Source organism: Lissotriton helveticus, chromosome 11 (genome assembly GCF_964261635.1).
Source record: "Lissotriton helveticus chromosome 11, aLisHel1.1, whole genome shotgun sequence".
NCBI lineage: Eukaryota > Metazoa > Chordata > Amphibia > Caudata > Salamandridae > Lissotriton > Lissotriton helveticus.
In genome coordinates, this window is record NC_136072.1 from 676,230,998 (window position 1) to 676,255,368 (window position 24,371).

General features: G+C 47.5%; 1 protein-coding gene across 4 annotated transcripts in view; it reads right to left on the reverse strand.

The window, feature by feature from the left end:
• LOC144791082 (disintegrin and metalloproteinase domain-containing protein 9-like) overlaps positions 1-24,371 on the reverse strand; it is a 2,835,950-nt gene that overhangs the window by 519,817 nt on the left and 2,291,762 nt on the right. For all 4 annotated transcript variants that reach the window (XM_078665732.1, XM_078665731.1, XM_078665734.1 and 1 more), the window contains one exon: positions 4,475-4,589. In XM_078665732.1, the coding sequence (XP_078521858.1) occupies positions 4,475-4,589 (115 nt within the window). The remainder of the gene's footprint in view (positions 1-4,474; positions 4,590-24,371) is intronic.

Sequence of the window (24,371 nt, forward strand, 5' to 3'; positions counted from 1 at the left end):
CCTGTGGTGCATCTGATGGCCCTGGCCCACACTGACAAAGGAAGAAGGTGCACACTGGCAGAATACACCTTAAACTGGTTTGAACTAGGTACAGGCCCCTCTGCCTTCAGAGGACAAAGGATTTGCTAGTATAAATATTGGGGCCCAAACCCCAAGACTTTAAAACTCGCTGGAATCAAGGAACCTGCCAAGAAGAAGAGCTGGAAGAGCTGCCGGAAGGAGTACAGCCCCTTTGCTGTGTTGTTGCTTTATTGTGTTGGCCTGCAGCTGCTGCTTCTGCCTTGGGCATAGAAAGGACTGGACTGAACTTTCTCTACTTGTGCTGAGTATCTCCAAGGGCCTGAAACCGAGCTGGCCTCCTGTTCAGAAGACTCGGGGACTGCAAAGACTTCACCAACATCTGGGTACCACTCCTGGAATCGTTGTTTCAGTTGTCACAGAGAAGAGGGAACCGCGACCGACTGTCACCGACTCCGTCGCTGGCCTGGTGTCCTAAAGGCACCGCAGACCGCACGGTACGCATATTGCACCGTAACCCTGGTCTCACCGGCGGTGACCGATATGGCCACCACTGAGCCGCTGCTTGCACCGTAACCTGTGGACACCACAACCCGCACCGCCTTGCTTCACTTTTCTGGCCTGGTCTCACCGACACGGTCCCCGCTGGCTCGACACCCGTGACCGCCTCACCACGCACACCTCTCTGGCTCGCCAAGTGCCAATTCCCGCCTGCATCGCAACCTGCCAGCACCGCATCAAGCACCGTCTCACCCTGCACCGCACGCCTTGGTCTTACCGATGCCGTCTGGACAATCGTCACTGAGCCGCTGCCTGTACCGCATCGAAAGGGCACCCCGCCCTGCACCGCTTCCACTTTGCATCCCAACCGCGACGGACGCCACGACCGACTCGCACCTCCGTGTAAGCTGCACTGAGAAAGGCACTGTTAACGAGTCTGTTCAAGCTGTTGCTGGCCCGTACCGACGCAGTCAGCGGGAACTGCGAGACTCTGATGTTTGTTGTTTTAAGCACCAAGGTAGGCTCGGACTGAACTGTGTTTTCAACGTATTTTGGCAATTTAAAGACATCTGGTGAACTAACTATTTTTAAAGTACTGTATTGTGGATTTTTATCGTATTTGGTCTTGTCTTCAGTATATAAAAATATTGGATATTTTTCTAAACTGGTGTGGTGTCCTTTTGTAGTGCTTACACTGTATTACTGTTGGGTATGTGCAAATGCTTTACACACTGCCTCTAAGATAAGCCTGACTGCCCGTGCCAAGCTACCAAGGGGGTGAGCAAGGGTTATTTTAGGAGTGTAACTCCCTTATCCTGACTAGGAAGAAGGGTCCCTACTTGGACAAAGGTGCAAGCCCTTGCCAACTAGAGACCCCCATTTCTAACACTCAAGGAGCAGCATGAAGGAAAATGCTTAGGAGAAGTAACCTGTCCACCATAGGAGAGATCTATCAGGATGGGAAGTTTAAGGATAGCCAGAGGATTCTAGGGGAAGACGGGGTCACTCACCCTGGAAACCTTCATATACATGAGACTGAGACAAGAGATCAAAGCAAACACCCCTGCATATCAATAGGAACCAATAACATGTGACACCTTACACACTCTTCTACAAATAAATGGGGCAGCACATGTGGTCTCTGAGCTATACCGCTCCGTCTCTATAGAACGGTCATGCACACAACAAGAGGCTGAAAGAGGATGAGAATCAGAATTAGATATCGAACTTACAGATGAGCAGTGGGAATACTGCTGCAGACAAACAGAGACCATCACTGCAAGCAGCCGGTTGCCGATCATATATTTTAAGTTCTAACATCGCGCTTATTATTCACCTGTGAGATTACATAATTACCAGTTACGAGATAATGCTCACTGTGAGAGCTGTGGGATGGGGGAGGCAGGTTTTCTATACCTAGCCGGGCAGTGTGATGCAATCCAGAAATACTGGAAAGAGGTACTAAGAGCGGTTTCCCAGATGACCCAATACCCCAATATAATGACACCATTAATAGCTCTGCTGAGATATTCTGAAGAATTGCCATCATCACACAGGAAATTCTTTGCATTATGTATGCTGCATGGCACAATGGCCAGTTGCATGCAGATGGGGTAGGGGACATGCACCAAAATTTGAGAACGAAAGCAACGTGCACGGTTGAATTTCCTTGCCCAGTCCCGAATCAGTTAAAGTAAACCAAAAACGAATGAGTTAGCATAAATATTCTGGAATGCAATGTATTAAATAATAATGCACTAAGATGTATGTATGTTATGTCTAATGTCAACCTAGCTATTTGATACTTCAATTATGTGTGTGCTTCATTATGCATTTTGTTGTGATTGAGTACTGTACTGCTGCATAAATTAAATAAAAATAAAAAAAGACAAAATGACTAACAGTTTTTAATCATTTCACCCAAAGGTAATCTCTAGACCGATCTTTTATCATTTTCTTTGGTATCTTAAAAGCATCTTCAGGTTTGTCCCATAATGTTTCCAGAGCAAGAGCTTTAAATAGTCTTTTTAAATACAAAAACCAAGATATCTTAATATGGTTGGGTGAATTAGGAAGATCCCTCAAAGGAAGTCTATAGGGCTTCAGTTCGGGAGTTGTCCAGAGCCTATATCAGAACAGTAAAGGTTTCAACTGTACCATAAAGGAAATAGGACACAAACCCAGGTCCATCAGTAAGGAAGTATTGGGGTGCTCTGACCGAGATGAAACAACTGCCTTAAAAATGGATTACCCCCAAGTAGACAAAATAAAACACACGCTCAAGGGGGAAGTTATTAACCAAAATGCTTGTCCCCTTGGAGGTTCAGTATCATATATTTTGTTTTGCTTATGTTTAGCTCAAAACCCGCTCGGAACAAAACTGAAGAAATCAGCTTAGTATTTCTTGCAGGCCGCTCAGTGTTTTAGAGATTAGCTGCTTATCATCTGCAAAATGTAATACCAGAATTTTCATGCAGCCAATTTTAGGGGCATTATTTTAGGGGAATTTAGTACACCAGGCAGGTCATTTACAAATAGAGCAAAAAGGGTCAGGACTAGCATGCCCCCATGGCGCACTCCCCTTTCTATCCCAAAGGCGTCAGTCAAATCCTATTCCATATCTGATGCGGGCACTATTGTTCTCATGGATCCTAATACTATTGTTCTCATGGATCCTAATAAAGATATCTAAAATAATGGCTGGGGCTCCCATATTTTCGAAACTCTCCATATTTTCGTTCGTGGAACCATGTTAAGCACAGATTTTAAATCTACGAGAATGACACAGAGACATCCTTTACCAAGCAATACATTTCACCAATACATTGTCAGAAATCTCACACTTTGATCAAGGGTGCTAATTTTAGGCCCGAAGCCTGCTTGTAGATCTGAGAACGTATTATTTGTGTGGGCCCAGTCAATTAGTTTCCTTAACACTTGTCATCAAAAAATCTTCTGGAGCCCATCCAATGGGCTAATTGGCCAATAGTTCCCAGTCTCATCGCGTTTCCTTGTTTTGTAGCTAGAACGATTTCAGCATTAGATTCTGGTGTAGCATCCCCTTCAAGTATCACCCTTATTAGAAGGTTTAAATAAGTTACACAAATATCGGGTTCTGCCGCAGAAAGGTCGGTTGGAACGCAGTCCGGACCCAGAGCATTTTTTGGGATGATAGAATCCAAGATCCTTAGGGAGTCTGGCCTGGTTATTACCTGGGGATCTAATTTCCCAAGGGTACTAGTAAGACCAGTGTCACCATTCCCCCAGTTACACCATTTAGAATGTGGGCTATTTATTACAAGGGGATCTGATTGATTAGAAGTATTTGTTTGGCTAGAACCCCCACAACTCTACCCGCTTTCCCCCATAGATGGAAGCAGAATAGAGCTTCACAAAGTGGTCAACCCATTGTTGCGGCTGAACATTATAGGCAAGTGAGCTGGTTGAGAAACAGTCACCATTATTCAGAAAGGAGATGAGTTGAATTAAACTTTTTATGGAACTTTTTGTGGAGATTGGTCAAAAGGCACCAAAGTTATTGGCAAACCAACTAAATAAATTTCCTATGGTATTTAGGTCCTAAATATAACTAACACAGTGGAGACCGCCACTGTGTAATATATGTATATATATATAAATTGTGCTATACAGAGATTATTCTTAACAAACGTAACCTCTTTATATGGGTGCAAGCTTGTTTCTCTCTTTCCTAACACTATTTCGCCTGTTTTCTGAGGCCTAACTAATTAGTGTCTGCGAGCAGCAAATAATAGAACTAACAGGGTTATTAACAGTTTAGCAAACTGGGTAGTCCATCCCTCGGAAGATGACGTTGTCAGCTCGTTCTGAAAATGATCCTTGTACTGCAATTGCTACTCCAATTTTATTGCACATGTGTTGATCAAACGACACAAACAATTTTCAAAAGAAAAGGCTTTTTGCCATCTTCACTGACCTCTGACCTCAATCATTCGTGCTCCAGAGTCAACACTTCCCCCAATTCCATGTTCTGTACATGTTGGAGGGTTCCAGCCTTTATTACAGTGACAGTTCCCATTACTATTGCATACCTGAAATATATAACAATCAAAAAGGTAATTTGATCATCTTGTTTCTACCTCAAATCCTAAGAATTTCATGTAACTGTAATTGCATTGCTTTTAGATACCTACTACCACTTAAAAAGAAAATATCGTTATTCAATTTTCTCACATTTATGGTATTGATACAGATTATTTCTTCTGTATGTGTTTGCTATCTGATGCTTACATAGGCAATTTCTGGCTATAATATCAACAGTTTCACTTGCCAAGCATCGTTCCGCCTCCTAATTCTCTATTTTAGGTGTAGCTTACTTAATTTTGGCTCAGGGGACAGCCCCCACTGTTGTTCATCCCACGACTGTAAAAAGAAGGCTCTTCTTCTTGCCAATAGAGCCCCCAATCGTCTGCCTGGATCATGGGCTTGGAAAGGAAAGAGAGAAGACCAAGTCCGGTCATGCCACGGCTATGCCCTAATTAAGGGCATTTTAACAGGACACTCAGAATGGGTGCCTTTCTATTCTATCAATATGTGTCACTGCTAGATTGTTCCTATTAAACTGAGGCACATGCTATGTTTCAATGATTCACATACAAAGGGGCTGATTATGCTGTCAGTTGGAAAGGCTATGAATCACATTCGATTTTTCCAAATCTGTGTTGGAAGCCTTGTTTCATACCAAATCGTACAGTTTTCCCAACAACCAATTACAATGCCCGGAACCCGTTAGAGCAGACCGAATTGGTTCCGAAAGGCATCCGGGCAGCCCGAGTCTTTCAGAGCAGATTTGTACAGCTCTATAGACCCGCGTTCCGGACGAGCGATCATGATGACGATTCGGATAGCCATTCTGATTCAGTTTGCCAGAGATGAAACAGCTTTTGGAATCGGTATTTGGGGGCCCGTTGCAGGCCTCCCTTCACCCGGAGGTGTCTGAATGTGGCCAGTGGGGTACCCAAGAGAACCCTCTTCCTAACCAATGGGAGCCTTTGTTTGCCTATGGAACACAGGCTCTCATAGAAATCAATGCGAGTCTGACCCTACAATGTTGGTAAGCATCGTAATCGGTCGTCCACACTCACAGGACCGAATTAGTTTGGAAACTATTCCAGAATTGATTAGTTTGGGACAGTTTCCGAACGACATCGTAATCGGGCCGAAAGTCACAGACTCGGGGGGGGTCTCTATTGACAAGGGAATGGCGCATCGCGGTGCTGTGGCAAATTTTGCAGTGGCGTGCGGAGTCATTTAAAAAAAAGCAGGGATGCTCTGTATTCACAAAAATACGACACACCCCTGTGTTTTTCCTTGCACTGGCGCTAAAATTAGCTGCCTAGCGGCAACATAGACGTCCTTGCGCCATAGTGCAAGGGTGTAAATGTTGCACACAATGATTGTTTATGTGTAGGAAGGGCCATCTTATTGCATATAAACAATCTTTAAAGGCGATTTGCTCTTTCTATGATAGAAAGAGCACAAAAAAAACGAAGAGAAATAAAAGTATTTCTCCCAGTTGCGCCAATCTAATACCTGCTTATGCACACAAAGTGACTTAATGCCGCTTTGTGAATATGGTGCAGAGCATTGCCCCACTGCAACATCTAAAAAAGTGACGGACCAGTTGTGCATTCCACTTGTAAATATGCCCTTCAGTTTCACTCAATATCACCAAAAAGGAAACCACTGCTAAACACCCATATGAACCAGGTATTATGTGGGTGCTATCTCAAAGATAATCTGCATGATAGAAACACAGTGTCCAGTGCGGGGTTAGGGACAATGTTATCCTCAAGATTAAATACAAAAATGTGTCCCTAAAGGTCAGATTCAAAACAGCATTTTAAAATACAGACTATAACTCAAATCAATTCAAAAAGAGAGCTTGATATCTGTATTTTAGGAAAACCATGTAGGTTTATTAATATATTTCAGAGCAACACATAACGCAAAATATAATTAAGTTCAATAAATCCATCATAAAGTTCAGAAATCAGTTGACATGTGGCCTTTAATAGTTTAAATCATCGCAGCAATGAGAAAAATATTCTAAGGGACAAACGTAGAAAGCATTTTTGCGGTCGCAAACGGTCTGATTACTAGAATTGGCCATTTGCAAGTGCAAAAATGATTATTCTTATGTACAATCACCAAACTGTGATCCGTAACAAGTTACTGAATCGCAATTTGATTTTGTGACCCAGTTCTAATTCAGTATTCGGAAGTGGTGCATTAGGGCGTCCCTTTCAAATCGGAAAAGTATGTATTAATGTTTTGTGACCCGAACCCTGTTGCGAAACTTTAAGGGCTTCATTTACAAGAAAATTATGCAGCGTGCTGCCGCAAACCATTCTACTGTGTTGCGTCATTTTCAACGCAAATGGATGCGTCGTATTAACAACAATATGACACATCCGTATACTTTACCTTACACTGGCGCACAATTGGCTGCCATGCACCAGCACAGGCACCCTTGCGTCTTTTTGCAAGGGGGCCTGCATTAGGTGGATGATTGTATTTGTGCAGGAAGAGACACCTTCCTGCACAAAAACAATCATTGATGGCATTTCTGCAGCACGCATAGAAGAACAAGTTACTTACATTCGGTAAGGATGAGACATATGTAGTTAGCGATTCCTTACCTTAGAATTACCACCAGGCGTGAGACTGGATCCCAAGACATTTTTTCGTATCAGTACCCCTGCGCATCAGTAGACTCTGCGTCCATCGTCGGCATTGTGGTCGACAAAATGACATTGTGGTGTCTACTTAGACCCACCCCTGCGCAATGATGTCAGTTCTTACACAACTTTCCATGCCACAAGCTCAGAGGCATACAAGACACTGACCACTAGTGCACATAACTAGGGCCCTGTAAGGGAGTCACTATCCCTAGAAGTCAGTTCGCAAAACGGGGAGGATGGTTGAGGTGGTAACAAATTTATACCTACATATATCTCTTACAGATACATCGTTACCGAAGGTAAGTAACTTGTTCATCTGATAGAGACCGTTTTCTAGATTCCTTACCTTAGACGAGATACCCCAGCAATGCCAACCCTGGTGGTAGGTCTGCAAACTAAGTTCACACCCGAAAGTCCTGGAGAACCGAGTAGCACAAAAAGCAGTCTCTCCGGACTTGGTTGTCCATGCATTAATGTTTTGTGAACGTGTGAAGTGATGCCCACGTGGCTTGCTGGCAGATGTCAACCAGCTGAACTTCATGCCCCAATGCAGTAGTGGCTGCCGTTGCCCTTGTAGAGTGGTGCGTGCCGTCCTACCGGGGGTTCCTCTTTTGCCAAAGAATAGCAAATCTTGATGCATAGGACAAACCATCGAGAGATGTTATGTTTGTTTAAGGCCCCACCTTTCTTGGTGCCCACATAGCCCACAAACACTTGATCGTCCACCCCGCAAGTCTTTAGAGCGGTCAAGGTAGGAGGACAGCGCACATTTCGGGTCCAGACGATGGAGTCTTTCCTTCTCCTTGGAGGGGTGTGGGGGCGTGAAGAAGGTGGGCAATGTGATGGTCTGACCTATGTGGAAAGTAGTAACCACTTTGGGCAGAAAAGAGGGCCGAGTATGAAGAACCACTTTGGATATACAGCAAGAAAAGGAGGTTTCGAAGATAGAGCCTGAAGCTCACTCACCCTGCGAGCAGAGGTGATGGCAAGCAGGAAAACAGTCTTTAAAGTAAGAAGACATAGAGAGCAATTATGTAGTGGCTCAAAGGGAGCACACATAAGATAAGTGAGGACAAAATTCAAGTCGTACTGGGGCATTAAGAAAGGAGAAGGAGGAAAGAGATGAGTAATGCCCTTCAGAAATTAGTTTAAGATAGGGGACTTGAAAAGATAAGGTTTATCAGGAAGGCGATGAAAGGCCAAATTGGCCGAAAGATAGCCTTTAAGAGTGGCCAGAGCAGAGCCCTGCTGGGCTAAAGAAAAAGAGGAGAACCTCTTAAAGAGAGGCAGGGATCCACAGCCTTTGCTATGCACCATGCCACAAATTTGTTCCATCCACAGGGGCGAAAGGTAGGCTGCATGGGGCGAGAAGTTGCTGCGAGGTCCAAGGATCTGGCCGTGACCCTAGAGTCCTTGAAGTGCTCGAGTGCATCAAAGGGCATGTCCAAAAGTGTGGATTGGACATCCCAAGAGAAGCCAGACGTTCTCAGCCAGGTGTAGCGCCTCAGGGCTACCGATGACCTAGCAAGTTGGCGGTATCCAGTCCACACCAGTTGGTGAACTTAGCTGCGTCTCGGCCCTTAGCAATAACACGGGTGAGCGCGGCCCGGACCTCCTCTGGGCACTGTGGCAGTATTTGTGCGACAGTATCCCACACTGTGTGTGTATAACGGTCCAAGAGACATGCAGTGTTCACCGACTGCAGTCCTAAGCTGACAGAAGAAAACATCTTCCTCCCAAGATGGAACAGCTTCCTGGATTCCCTATCTGGGGGATAGGTAGGGAATGAACCTTTTGTCAGCGAGAGCCTCATTAAAAGGAAGCAGGGGCTCCCAAGAGGCTGCTGCCGGCTAAAGCACCTCAGTCAGGAGGTTAGTCTTGACAGCCACCGTAGGAAGCTTGAGGCCCCAGGCTTCAGCCCCCCTATGCAACACCACAGCGTTGGAAGCTCCCTCCTCCGTAGCCACGGTAGGGGAAGAAAGCATACCAAGGTCTGGATAGGTATCCAGACCAATGACAGCACACAACTCCTTGCGCTAGTCCGGCTCCTCAAGTTGGTCTGCTAGAGGGTCAACAGATCCTCCCAGTCCTCCTCACCCTCCTTTGGCTGCCACTCAGGGCGGTAGGGAACACCAGGGATGAACAGCTGTACAAAAGTACCCTCCAGTGCTGGTACAGACGTTGGTCCGGCGCCGTGTCCAAATCGGGGGTCAGGCTGGGGTGGATGCCAGTTGGGGGCGCAACCGGCATCGGCACTGGAATCGGCACCGGAGAAGGTACTGAGAGTCGACCAGCGCCGATCCGGATCCAGGCCTGGATCCTTGGGGACCCTGCGGCATCGAAGGCCCTGGGCACCCAGCCGAGTTCATGGGGTGCAAGGGCGCACCTGCGGAGTCAGGCTGCTCAAAGATGCTGTGCAGAGCTTAGTAAAATGCGCAAAGCTGGGCAGGGGACGCTCCGGCTCTGGGAAAAGGAGGGAAGAGTGGAGCCCTCCCAGCGGGCTCCGAGGAAGGAGCCGGAGAGCAAAGACGCTCCGGGTCCCATGTCAGGTCAGCTGAAGGACGGGAAGAAGACGAAGAGAGACGATGCTTCTTCGCCTTCTTCTTGTGCTTCGACTTACCCGAGGAGTGCCAAGACTTCGAGGACGAATGGTGGTGACTCCGTGACCATCCCACAACCTTCCCCTTGACTGGGACCTCAAACAGCATGGAGCGGACTGCTGAGGCTCCAAAAGCTTTTGGGATCACTCCAGCAAAGACTTCGGGTTCAAGGCCCGGCAGTCGGAGCACGACTTTGGGTCGTAGTTGAGCTCCAGGCACCAGAGACACACAAGGTGCGGATCGGTGACTGACATCAACTTGTAAAAAGAGTGACAGGGCTTGATACCGGGCTGGCGACTGGACATCCCTCGGGCACAAGGAGTGGAAGACCCAGAAAGATGTTGATAAAAGTAAAAAAACAGTTAGTCAAAAAAAGACTCTTTGGATCTGCGCTGCCTGGCGCGGAAAGTGCAGAAACAAATAATAAAATCAACTTGCTTTTTCTTTCAGACAAAGAAAATACAGAAAGAACATTCCACAACTAAAGAATAAACATCATCACATTCAACTACATAAAGACCAACTTTGTAAGTATATTTTGACAAAATGTATTTTTTTAAACATTAAAATACATATAGAAACATATTTAATAATTCTGATATACATTTATTATAGATTTTCCTGCATCAAAATGACTGAAGGACCACAGTTTATTACAAGCCAGAAAGGAAAAATGTTATTGTGCTATATGGGAAATGTTTATACGCAGGAGAAACAATTTGGCTTAAAAGTTAATTGGAAATGCTCAAAATACTATTCAAATAAATGTTACAGCCGTACTTCAACAAAGGAAACCACTGTAATTTACACCAGAGAACATAACCACCCCCCAAACATTACAGAAATGGAAGTTAGAGGGGCACTTGAAACAATCAAAGAGGCTAGCACAATTTTGCAAAACCCAACAACTGTAATTTTAAAAGAACAGCTGCCTAAAATTCTCAAAGAAGCTACTTCACAAATGCCATCCATAGCGTCATTGAAAAGAACAACAGCACGCACTAAAAGGGCTACTACTACTTCCACCCCAACTCCTAAAACATTTGACGAAGTTATAATTAGCCGTGAACAATCTATAACTTTCAATAAATTTGTCATTTATGATAATAAATGCAGTGAAAAGAGATTAATAATGTTTGGAACAGCAACCAAGGTAGTGAAACTGCAACAAGTTCAATTCTGGATGATGGATGGGACTTTTACAACATATCCCAAACCATTTTTCCAACTTTACACAATACATGGGCTACATCAGAATTGTAATATTCCATTTATTTATGCATTACTACCAAACAAACACAATTCAACATACGTAGAAATGCTAAATAAAGTAAAACAAGAAACTAATGATTATTTCCCTCAAAAAATGATCATAGATTTTGAGCAATCAATGATCAACGACATACTAAAGACATACCCCCATATCTCCATTCAAGGATGTTACTATAATTTTAACCAATGCTTATGGAGGCACCTGCAAAAATCAGCACTAGGGCCCGATGTAGGTAAATGTCATTTACCGATTTTAAAATACCGATTTTTACCGAATCGGTATTCTGAAATCGGAAAATGATATGTAGAGAAAAATAATCGGTAAAATACCGAATCGGTAACATTCGGTATCGTGTTTCGACACTTACCGAATCAGAATTTACCGAATCGGTAGATACCGAATCGCTATTTCCCGAATCGGTAAATACCGAATCGGTAATGGCTATACAACCGTATGGCCCAAAAGGCCCATAGGAATGCATTGGCAAAACCGATTCGGTATTTACCGAAGCGGTAAATACCGAATCGGTAAATACCGAATCGGTAAACACGTGATCGGCAAACAAGGAAGTGAAACTAATGAAAGCAGCCAATGAGGTGGAAGCTCCCTCCCCCACCCTAGCAGGGAGTGGCAACCCAGGCAGGTGCAACTCATCAAAACTTTCTGGAGAGGCAGCCAGAGCTGAGCAGTGAGAGTGAGCAGCAGAGAGATAATTGGAGAACTTTGAACACAGTGGAAATGGCAAGCAGCTCTGAGAGCCAGAAGGCTGACAGAAAGCGCAAGGTCAAGTTCAGCAGCATGGAGCTGCAAGTATTGGTGGAGGAGGTGGTGAGGGTCCACAGGCAGCTGTATGGGAGGCTGTCCCTCACAGTCCCTGAGTCAACAAAGAGGAAACTGTGGAGTGCCATCAGTGGGAGGGTCAATGCTGTTGGTGTGACCCTCAGGAGCATGGATGACCTCAAGAAGAGGTTCTATGATATCCGGAGCCTCACCAAGAGGAAATTGGCGGAGATCAACAAGCAGGCAGGACTGACCGGTGGCGGCAGGAACCCCGCGCCCCCCTCACTGAACTGGAGGAACTGGTGTCCACAACGATTGAGAGGGAGAGTGTGGTTGGAGTTGGGGACTTGGACAGCTCAGCCAGAGCCAAAGCTAAAGGTAAGAAGCATGCACAGCATGACACACCCTACCAGACAGCTCCCCATTGGCCCCCATGTACAGGCAAACCCCAGTCCAGTACTGCTAGCAAAATAAATGAGCAATGCATGATGTGAAATGTAGACAGCTAATGTAGGAACATTTAACAGTGCACATAAAACTGCAATGCACCTTACGAAAGAATCAGAGTAATGAAAATGACATGTGCAATGCATTTATTGTAGTGACAGGAAGACATTTCCACTCAGTTGACAAATGCTACTTTATTCCTAGGGGCGCCATCAGGTAGTGGAGCAGCAGCTGCACAAGTGTCAGCTCCAGCAACAGCGGACAGTGCGTTGGCCGGGCCAAGCAGCATGGATGACTCGCAGGAGGTGGAGGACAGCAGTGCCATGGCTAATGAGGATGACTCAGGACATGCCCTCTTATTTCCCCACTCCCCCCAATTGTCACAATCCCCAACATTGCAGTTCTCACCAGAGAACTCATCCACACCGTCCCAGCCAGCACCTGCCACAGCTCCAGCCTGGAGGAGTATTGTGGCCCCATTGTCCATTATGGAGGGAGCTGCGGGTCAGGCACCAGCACCCACACCTGTGACACCTGTGGCACAGCAGGCCACCCAGCAGACCAGCACCGATTGCCCCCGTCCATGCACTTCCAGCAGTGCAATTCCATCACGGGAGGGCAGCGTCTTCCAACGGCTTGAGGGGAGCATGGTCCGAATACAGCGGATGCAGGCCAAGTCCATCCTCGCTTGCCACCGGCAATTGCGTCAACATAACCTGCAGATGGGGGAGTTGACAAAGGGTATTGTTGATTTAGTGGCAAGTAACCGGGAAATATCTACAGGAATGGGTCGAATGACAACTGCCATGACACAGCTGTGTGCAAAGATGGACCAGCATGAGCACATAAGGCGCAGGGATGCCCGTGTACAAAACCGGGCAATTAACCGGCTTGCCGCAGAAACAGCCCTGCTATGCCGCAGAGGAGCTAATATTGAAGAGCGCCTCACGCAAAACACTGCGGAGGTGACCAGGGGCATGGCCCGCATCACCAGTGCCATGGAGACACTCATAATTTCAAACACAGTGGTGAATCCTGCCCTAGACGTGGCCGTGGCTGGGGACAGCAGCAGCCGCAGCAGTCCAGCCAGCGCAGTGTCCGAGCCGCGCCGGAGCTCCAGGCGCACCGCAGAGGCAGCCGGACATGCAGAAGGGGGGGAGCCGCATCCCAGTGGGTCTGCAAAGCGCAGCAGGAAATGACACTGCCAGTGTGGGTGAGGCAACCCGGCCCATTTCCTGTCCCCACATTGAAGTTTATCTTTTCATTTGTTGCACATCAGTGCTGTAACGTTGTACCAAAAATTAAAAGTTGCATTTCTTCACATACATAACGTGTCTGTGCATCTGTACTCACTCAGAAATAGGTGTCTGTGATCTCCTCACGTCTGAACCTGCCATCACTTGGTGTAGACACTCCAGCAGGTTGTGTTTGTGGCACAGCAATGTCATCGTCAGGGTCCTCGTAGTCAGACAACTCTACCTCTGTGCCCTTCTTGACCGCAAGGTTGTGCAACATTGCACAGACAGCAATTATCTTGCAGCAGGTGATGGGGGTATATTGCCTTGCACATCCGCTCTTGTGCAAGCATCTGAACCTGCTTTTCCAGATGCCGAAGGTCCGTTCAACTACATTCCTTGTGCTTTTGTGCGCACGGTTATACCTCCTTTGGCTGGGTGTTGAGGGGTTGAGGTAGGGGGTGAGAATGAATGAGCAGAGGGCATATGCACTGTCGCCTAGAAGGAAAAGGGGTAACATTACTCACATGCATACATGTACTTCACACTGCTATTGAGGGTTTGGGGGTCTGACACTGTGTCTTACCTAGGAGGTATCCTTCACCGAATCCCCCTGCCGTCAGCCGTGCATAAATTCCGCTATTTTGAAAGATGTAGGAGTCATGGGTACTCCCTGGAAATTTTGCTACCACGTCAGTGATGACACACTTCGCATTACAAATCACCTGCACATTTATGGTGTGCCGTGACTTCCAATTGCGGTATACGTATTCCGTGTCAGCAGGGGGGCAAATCGGAATGTGTGTGCCATCTATGCAGCCAATGATGTGGGGGAATCCTGCCATCTGGTAGCAGTCTGCTTTTGTCTGTACCAGTTGTGCATGGGTTGCAGGGAAGGAAATGTATTGGTCCATCATTTGTATCATGGCGTCAAGGAACTTGTGGAAGAACCTTGACAGGCTGCTCTGGGTCACCCCTCCTGCCACAGCAACTACACTTTGATAGCTGCCAGACGCAAGCAGGTGTAGGCTGCATAGCACCTGCACGTGCACTGGGATTGCGTGTGCCCTTGGGGTGGTGTGCTGCAACAGGGGTTGGAGGTCCCTAATGAGCTCTAAGATGGTCTCTGAGTCCAGCCTGTACCTCTGTAGGATCTCTGCATCTGTAAGCATGACCAGGGTGATCCGCTGTCTATACACCTGCTCCTGTCTCAGCCATTCCCTCTCTCCTTCCTGCTGTAGCCGTAGCCGTCTTGCAATGACATAAAATGCCGCCATGGTGCAAGAAGAATTGCATTTTGGGTCAATTTTTATAGGTTGCACCTGGTTACCACCTGATTCCAATCTATGGTAACTACCGATTCTTAAATACCGAATTTGACGCAAATTCGGTATTTCAGAGCTTTCCTACATCTCAATCTTCAGTTTTTCACACAGATTCGGATTTATACCGAATCGGTAATTTTACCGAATCGATGAATTTACCGAATCGGTATTTTTGTTTCAGATTCTGTGTTTTTTCCGAATCGGTATTCTACCGATTCGGTGATTTTTCCGATTCCCTATTTTTACCGATTCGGTTTGTTACCGATTCGGTATATTTACCGATTCTGTGTAATGTCCGAATCGGTATTCTACCGATTTGGTAACTTTTCCGAATCGGTATTTTTACCGATTTGGGCGGTTTTCGGACTGCTACATCCCGATTGCTCGATACCGATCGGTAACGGCCGAAAATACCGATTTTCGGCCGTTACCGACCGACCTACATCGGGCCCCTAAGCGTATAATATTCAACTAATTCATCTTTTTGCATTTCCAATAACATAATTAATGGCACTAGCTTGTGTGCCAGTCACAGATGTTGCTGAACATTATAACATATTAGTAGAAAGCGCCTTTTACCAGCAACATGAACAACAACTAAGTCCACTATTGGACTACTTTGAAGACACATGGGTTGGCCGATTACGTAGATCTGGCCACAGAAGGCAGCCTACATTTCAAATTCCCTGGTAGAACGTATATACAAGCACATTAAATCAAGAAGCCAAAACTAATCACGCCGTGGAAGAATGGCATAACGCCTTCCAACAAACAACAGGTAGAGTCTGACCAACACTAGAAAAATGTATATCATCCCTACAAAAAGAACACAGTTATCAGGAGGTCTGAATAGAACAATCTGTAACTCAACTAAAATCAAAAACTTCCAACATACTAAACAAATGTACAAATGCCTAGAACAGCAAGTAAAACGGTACCCTAGTACAAGAGGCCTGGAGTATCTAGGAATGATAGCAAATAATCTACTTTAAAAGATCCATACAAATAAAATCCTAAATACTCATCTTTTAAACATAACATACAACCAAAATGTATTTATTTTACCACAAATATAATTACTGTGTCTACCATATTTTTAACTTTAAAATAAAATATATTAACACATTAATTATATATGTAATAAAATAAAACACAACAACAATAATTAAGAAAATTATTTCCCTCCCACAAACAAAATAAATAAACTTACTGAGTTTCTGCCCATTGCTGTAAAATCCATTTTCTTCTGATACAATCCAATTAAATAAGGATAAAATAATCCACAAAACTTTCCACCCCAAAAATGGAAAAATACAACTGCAGGAAAAAATAAATCCTCCATTGAGAAAACAACCATCCAAAAACCATAAAAAACCCGAAAATCTTCTAAAAATAGGAAACGCGGGGGTGTGGCTTGCTGCCGAGCAAAATGGCCGCAGCCTAGAGCAGCTCCGAAGGAGAGACAGACTCCCCTGACGATCCGCACATTAATCCGTACATAGATCGTTCCCAAACGACACTCGCTTGCATCGGAAAGTAAGCGGGATGCATTGATCTGACTCCGGCATCTCTCCGACATTTGGAACGCTGTGGTGAGCACAGAATCGGAGGCGGCCTACTGCATCGGCTCATGCCGGGGGACTAAATTGAGGCGCAAGCCCGTCTCCCCGGACACCTAATGTGAGCTGGGCCTGGGAGCTCGATTGCAGCTGTGATTATTAGAGTGGGAGAGCCCACCCGGGCAGTGGTCGCTGGCAGCGAGGGGCATTTAATACTATAAAGGTACGGCACACTGAAGAGTGACGCAGAGGTTTGGCTGATGGCCGGAGGGGCAAGCGGCGTCTAGTGCATCAAGCTGGCTTCGGCACTTTGTTGAGGTTACGGGCTCGTGACCTTTGAAGACCCACATATTATACTGCAGGCGCTGAAACATCCAGGCCCCGGCTCCTACTACAGGCTGCAACATGAAAGTTCAAACGAACCCACGGTCTACTGCCCCCAGTAAACTGAGTAACAGGGGTAGTGGGGCGCACAACTGCGGTACATTCCAGAGATGTAATGTCTGATATCGCCTCACAAATCACGAGACCCATCAAGACGGATAGTGGTGCGGAGGGAAATCTGACAGGCTGCGCGGGACTGGCGGCCTTGCGGCAGGTGGCGGAGATTACTGCCGGACGCAGCACTGCCCGGTCAAAGATGGGGGGCAGGGGCCCACGCACAACCTCTCAGGTTAAGCTAGACAAATATGCGTATGGCAAAAACTTCCCCCCACTGCCTGAACGCAAAGGGCTCTCTGAAAAAGCCCCAGAAGAAGCAGGGGCACCTAAAGTAACATTGGAAGATATAATGTCAGCACTCACTAATGTACAGTCAATGGTGGGGTCAATCTCTGCGGATGTCACTTTCCTCCGGGCAGACTTTCAAAAGATGACCACCAGAGTCACAGAAGTCGAACAAGTGACTAAATCCCTGACAAAGGACACTACCACTTTAATCAAAAAGGTGACGCAGCTAGAGGTGGAAAACAAACGCATGGCGGCAAAATTGGACGACCTGGAAGGGCGTTCCTGTCGTAACAACATCAGAATCATGGGCATTCCGGAAAGCGAAGGGGGACATGCCATGGACCTGTATGTGGAGGACCTTATAAAAAATAAATTACAACCCAGAAGACTTTCCACTTTCTTCTCTGTAGAACGTGCACTCAGGGTGCCAGGAGGAAAGCCCAAACCTGGGCCCCCCCCTCGACCGGTTCTTGCTTGCATTTTCAATTTCCGAGACAAGTATGCTATACTAAAGATTGCGAGGGTGGCGCCGCCATTACTGATCCAAAACTCTGCAGTGTCCTTCTTCCCGGACTACACAGACGCCGTCTCAGCGTGTCGCAGGAGCTTCCTGGAGGTTAAAAAAGAACTGAGAGCCTGAGAATTACCCTACTCGATGTTGTTCCAAGCAAAGCTACGTGTTGTGGCGGATAGAAAAACTTGGTTTTTCGAGACACCTGAGGAGGCCCATGGCTGGCTCGAGGGATGGCGATGAGTGGAAGGATCTAGGCAGTCAGACAGACAACAGCTACATCTCAGGGCGGAGGAAGACATCAGAGATCGAGAACAGGAGGTAGAGAGGGACCACCCGCTGCAAGAGGAGGCCGGGGAGTGAGACACTCTATGGCAGTTTCAAACCACATTTTGGCAGTATGCACAGGCCCCCGAACTGACTCACTGCAGCTGAGAGATGGCAATAGAACTTTAAGTAAAGATTGTCTTTGGGGAAGGGGACGACTGCGACCTTCCTCTGACTTCTTGCTCCCTACACGCAAGTAACGCTCTTGTGGTTAAGGACTGAGCACTCTGCTGAGTTGGGGTGGCGGGCAGTTTTGAGTCCGTCTGGCAGGGAGGCAGGGTGGGGGAATGGGTTTGTTCCAAAGTTTTTTGTCTGTCCTTTGTTTTAGTTTTCAGTACAGCACTCGGATATGAAGCACTCATGCACAGTACACAGCACATGCATTGCACTTACGACTTCAGATTCGTGGAGCGGAACAGTTTCCCAGCTAATTGCAATGCTTTATCTAGATTGACATCAGGATCTTCTAGTTTCATCATCCAGGAGGCTTCACATTTTTCCATGTCATCTTGTATCCTTGATAATAAAGACCTATATATCATTTTAATTTTAGTTCTGCCACCTAATAGATACTCAATCATATTAATTCTGCCCCCTGGGGGTATCCGTGACTAATACCCATCAGAGTTTTGTAGATTTGTAAAAATGTAAAACCTTGATTAGCAGGGATTTCAAATTTCTGCTGAATATTATTGAAACTCATCAGGTTGTCCCCTTCAAATATATCCCCTATTCTTCTAACTCCTTGCTGCTCCCACAATCTTCCCATCCTGTCATTACTAAATTGTGGGAAAATGCTGGAATTCCATAGAGGTGTGTAGTAGTTGATTTTCATAATTGCCATTGTTCTTTGTACTAGTTTCCATACCTTCAAGACACTATCTAAAACCTTACATCACATTTTTGTGTAATAGCGTCTATCAGTTTTACGCAGCAGAAGACCAAGGGCTTCTCTGCCCAGCAGCAGTTCAAAAATGGATGGAGGATTCAGATTGCCAAAGGGGGTGTCAGACAGATTTGTGGCAGAGTCAAATACTATTGCCATCTGGCTTATCAGACAGACCCATTGATAAAATCTAATATTGGGAATTACCAACCCTCCCTTTTCCAGCGGAAGAGACAAATATTTCATGGACCGCCTGATTTTACCATACTGCCAGATAAAGTTCATAAATACTGCCTCTATAAATTTTATCAAGGTCTCATCAATCATATATGGGATAGAGGGGGAGAGATACAATATTTTAGGGAGCATGGTGATTTTGAGTACATTGGCTCTCCCTATTATAGACTGCCGCTATTGATGTTAACAGCGGGGTAACGTTGTCTTTTATAATTGTATCAGTTACAGAACTTACCCTAAATAGACCGCTGAATCCGAATATCTTACATCATGCCTTCTAATATTGTTAGTACATATTATCTGGGTCTTACTTTCGTTCAAGAGGTACCCTGAGCATCGTCCAAATTCCCTGGCTATCCCTGTGATTACTGTCAAAGCCCTATCTGGTTCCAAGATGGTTATGGCCAGGTCATCAGCGTAGGCCAACAGCTTGGCCTCAAACCCATTACAAACTACTGGCTTAATATCCTCACATCTTAGTATTCTCCGTACAAGTGGATCCATGTAGAGGGCAAAAAGAATTGGTGAGCAGGGACATCCCTGTCGTGTCCCCCTAGAGATAAAAAAAGTTCGGAACTACCTCCCATTAGCTGAATTCTGGTCTTAGGATCGGAATACATGGCCTTGATAGCGCTAATTACTTTAGGGCCAAAGTCCCTTTGCTCCAATATCCCGTACAAATACTTCCACGTGACACGGTCAAAGGCCTTTTTTGCGTCCATAAGGATCAGAGCGACCCTTGACCCTGTCTTCAGGCAGGTCGCTCCCCACACTGCGCAGCTCCACCGGACTGCTCCCTTGCTCCTCTGACCAGTCGCAGCTCCTGAGGGTGTTCGAGGCCCGCCTCCACCGCAGGCTACCACCTGCGCCTCATCCCTGGTGGCCAGTGGTAGGCCTTAGGTTTGCTTGTGCCCGCTCGTTTTCTGCCTGTGACCGCTATTCTTGCACTGTGTGATATTGCTTTGTGACCTTATTGTACTGTTTGTTGGTTTATGCTGTATTTACTTCTGCCTTGTCCCCTGCCTTTGCCTGTGCTTGTTTCCCCCTCTGTGCCCGCTCCCCGCCGATTCCGCTCCCCGCCGATCCCGCTCCCTGCCGATCCCGCTCCACGCCGCTGCGTCCCTGCCCCCCACCTCCCCTTCTTATGGCGGACGCGCCAAAGGCAAGTCCGTCTGCGCCCTTCCGCCCTGGACCGCGACCAGCGCCAGAACCCCTGGACCCCGGAAACCCCCCTGCACCCGTCTTCACTACGACGCCAGCACCCTCCACGCACTCAACCCCGGACGAGAACACGCCTGCTACCGGGGCACACCGAAGCGCACCCATGGACCCTTCTCCTGCCAGAACTGCAGCCTCACCAGCATCCAGCCTGCCAAACCATCAAGCAAAGATCCCAATCACCTCCAATGCATCCTCCTCAACTCCCGCTCCACTCGCAAACACGCCATCGAACTCTGGGACCTCCTCGACTCAACCGCCCCCGACGTCACCTTCCTGATGGAGACCTGGCTGAACACAACCTCAGCACCAGACATCACCATCACCATCCCAGAAGGCTACAAGATCTCCCGCAGAGACCGCACCAACGGAGTGGGAGGGGGAATCGCCATCATCCACAAGAACAGCATCAGAGTCTCGACCAACACCGCCAACACCCTCAACACCGCCGAGCACCTGCACTTCCAGATACACACCGACCCCAATACCACCCTCAGAGGAACCCTCGTCTACAGACCGCCCGGACCCCGACCACAGTTCAGCGACTCCATCACCAACCTCATCAACACCCACGCCCTTGCGTCTACGGACTACATCCTCCTCGGGGACTTGCACTTACACCTCGAGAGCAAGCAACAACGATGCCAACACCATCGCCCTAATCGACAACCTCGGACTCAGACAGCTCGTAACATCACCTACCCACACCGCTGGACACACGCTTGACCCCATCTTCTCCACAAGTCCCCACGTCTCCTTCAACCACACCACCGAACCCCACTGGAACGACCACAGATGCATCCACTTCACCTTCAGGAAACCCACCACACACCACTGCACCCAACAGATGCCACGCTGCTGCTGGGGCAAGGTCACCGAAGACCAACTGACCACCACCCTTGCCCTGAGACCCCCCCTGACCCCACCGACCCCGACACCACCGCCCTTAACCTCAAACAATGGATCAACGACTGCGCCGACACACTCGCTCCACTCAGGACCCCCGCCGCCAACCACTCCAGCAAGAAAGCAACATGGTTCACCAAAGACCTCCAAGCCTCCAAGGGCACCTGCCGAAAACTGGACAATAACTGGCTCCGCGAACGAACAACAAACAGCTACACGGCCCACAAGAACGCCGCCCGCTGACACCACCAGCTCATCAGGATCGCCAAGAGGACAGCTTTCAAGGACAGCCTAGACAACAACCCACACAACAGCAAAGAGCTCTTCAACATCGTGAAAAAACTCTTCAACCCTGGCTCCAACACTAACAACATCCACCCATCTCAAGACCTGTGCGACTCACTGGCCAACTTCTTCCACCGCAAGATCGCCGACATCTACAACAGCTTCAACGCCACTACCCCCACATCTACCGCCGAGCCCCCCAACCCTGCGACCACCATGCGCACCGGACCGCCTGATCGCCTGGTCCAACATCAGCGACGAAGACACCATCAAGACCATGAACTCCATCCACTCCGGATCCCCATCTGACCTATGCCCATATCACATTTTCAACAAAGCCAGCACAGCCATGGCCCCCCATCTCCGGAAAACAATCAACATCTCCTTCGAGACAGCAACCTTCCGGGAAAGCTGGAAGCACGCCGAGATCAACGCCTTGCTGAAGAAACCCAAGGCAGACCCCAAGGTCCTTAAGAATTTCCAAGCCATCTCCCTGCTCCCGTTCCCGGCGAAAGTTATAGAGAAAATTGTCAACAGACAACTGACCCGATTCCTCGAAGACAACAACATCCTGGACCCATCCCAGTCAGGCTTCCGCAACAACCACAGCACCGAAACCGCCCTCATCGCCGCCACCGATGACATCAGGACCCTAATGGACAAAGGAGAAACAGCCGCCCTCATCCTCCTGGTGTCGTGCAGGCCTCAGCCAGACCCGCTAGTGCAAGGGGTTCGCCCTTCTCTGCATGAATGTTGGGGTTCAAGGGGGCCTGGTTCCTTCTGTCTAGTTCCCCGTTAGCGTTTTTTCCTTAAAAGTGCCAAGTGCATATGCGAATTTAATTACGCTCCCTAGGGCTCACTTTAAAAGGGGGCTGCCAACAGGAAACAGGTGCTTGGTTTCTTTATTGGTCCCTTGCCGTGTGATTCCTGTTCCTGTGGTCCTACCCTGTTTCCCTTCCTTCGAGCTCAGGTCCAGCGGTCTTTTCTAGTGCCGGGTTTTGATCCCCTTTTTCCCCTGCTCCCTGGTTTTCCTATTCCCTTGGGCTTTTCTGAACCCTTTATTGGGGACCTGTTTTATGATCTTCGGTGACGTTCTGGGATTCGCGGCTGCGTTTCCTTTGGGTTTTAACGTCCCGTTATTATCCCTTTTTGTATCCAAGCCATCTTGTTATACGTTGTGTTTGGGTGGTTACACGAAGGAGCTGAATACCGCCCGTTTTTGCGCTACCTTCGTGTTATTTTTTAGATTCCGGGTTTTTTTTGGGTGTCTTTCGTATTCCCTTGATACCATTTTTCCCCTGTCCCTTTTTTGTCCTAAGAATTGTGAATTCCACCCCCTTTGTCATTCTCGGTGTTTCCCGAGGGGGCGTGGTTGGTCTGGGGTTACTCAAGAAACAACCAATACGATTGCAGTGGAAGAATTCCTGTTTCGTATCAAGCCACTCCCGTTTGTTATCTGGGGTAAGCAGGGAGGTCGGTGGTTCGTGTGTATACTTCGCACTGGTAATAGTAGTAGGGGTGTGTTTAATCTTGTCCCCTTCTTTCATTTTAGCGGTCTCGTCTGTGTCAAGCTGTCAGCTGCCAAGAAGCCCGAGGAGACGAGTTGTGTTCCCCAAGACCTTGGGTTCCCTTGTTTTGTTACCCACCTTCTCGCGGTGTCGTGTTCTCCACCATCCGTTTTGATTGCGGGTGTTGGGGGTCACGGTGAGGGTAGAGGATTGGGACGTTCTTCACTCCTGCGGTGTTGGGCCGGTCGGCAACGGAACAGAAAACCAAGCCCACGAATGAATACACCGCCCGAGTGAAGAATGGTTGAGGAGGCAGCAGGGAGGGATCCCTCAGTTAAGGCTAAGCCCCCATTGATTCAATCAGCCACATTTAAATATGAGAGGAGTGGGGCCACAGGGAACTTTATGGACATTGGGTTGGCCGAGTCGTTGATGGTTCCCTGTGTAATGAAGAAACAACCTGAACCCGTGAGGGCTATTGACGGCACGGAGCTAACCTCTCGGTCGATGGTACGACAAACCGAACCTTTGTTGATGACATTTGATAATGGGCATTCTGAGACGGTCTGTTTTGATCTGTTTACCGCACCAGCATTTGGGGTGGTACTCGGGGTACCCTGGTTACAGGCCCATAATCCCAGAATTGATTGGGCGAGGAGGCTGGTTACGCTTGATTCAGAGTATTGTCCTTCATCGTCCTTGGTTGGGCATCCGGGGGTCAATAAGACCAAAGAGCTGTGTATGCGTTGGTTTTGGTGGAAGCCTCTGGCCCATGATGTACAGGTATTTGTGGCCTCTTGCCCGGTGTGTGCTGTTAGTAAGTCCTCGCACATGTCTCCGTCTGGGTTGTTGCACCCATTGCCAGTGTCTCCTTCCCCCTGGCATACGGTCAGTATGGATTTTGTGACCGATTTGCCGCTTGATTCAGGGTTTACGGCCATTTCAGTTGTTGTGGGTTTATTCTCAAAAATGGCTTACTTCGTTCCCTTGCAAGGGTTACTTACATCTAGAGAATTGGCTGATGTGTTTATGGCCCAAATGATCCGACTGCATCGGGTTCCTACTGCCATCGTTTCAGATAGAGGGGCACAGTTTGTTTCACATTTTTGGACTGCCCTGTGTCGATCATTAAAGATGGAAGTACGTTTGTCAACAGCTTACCATCCACAAAGCGACGGGCAAACAGAACGTACCAATCAAACCATGGAGCAGTATTTGCGCTGTTTGCTAACGTCACTGACGGGCAGTTGGGTACAAGCCCTTCCTGTGGCTGAGTTTGCATATAATAACAGCATGCACTCAGC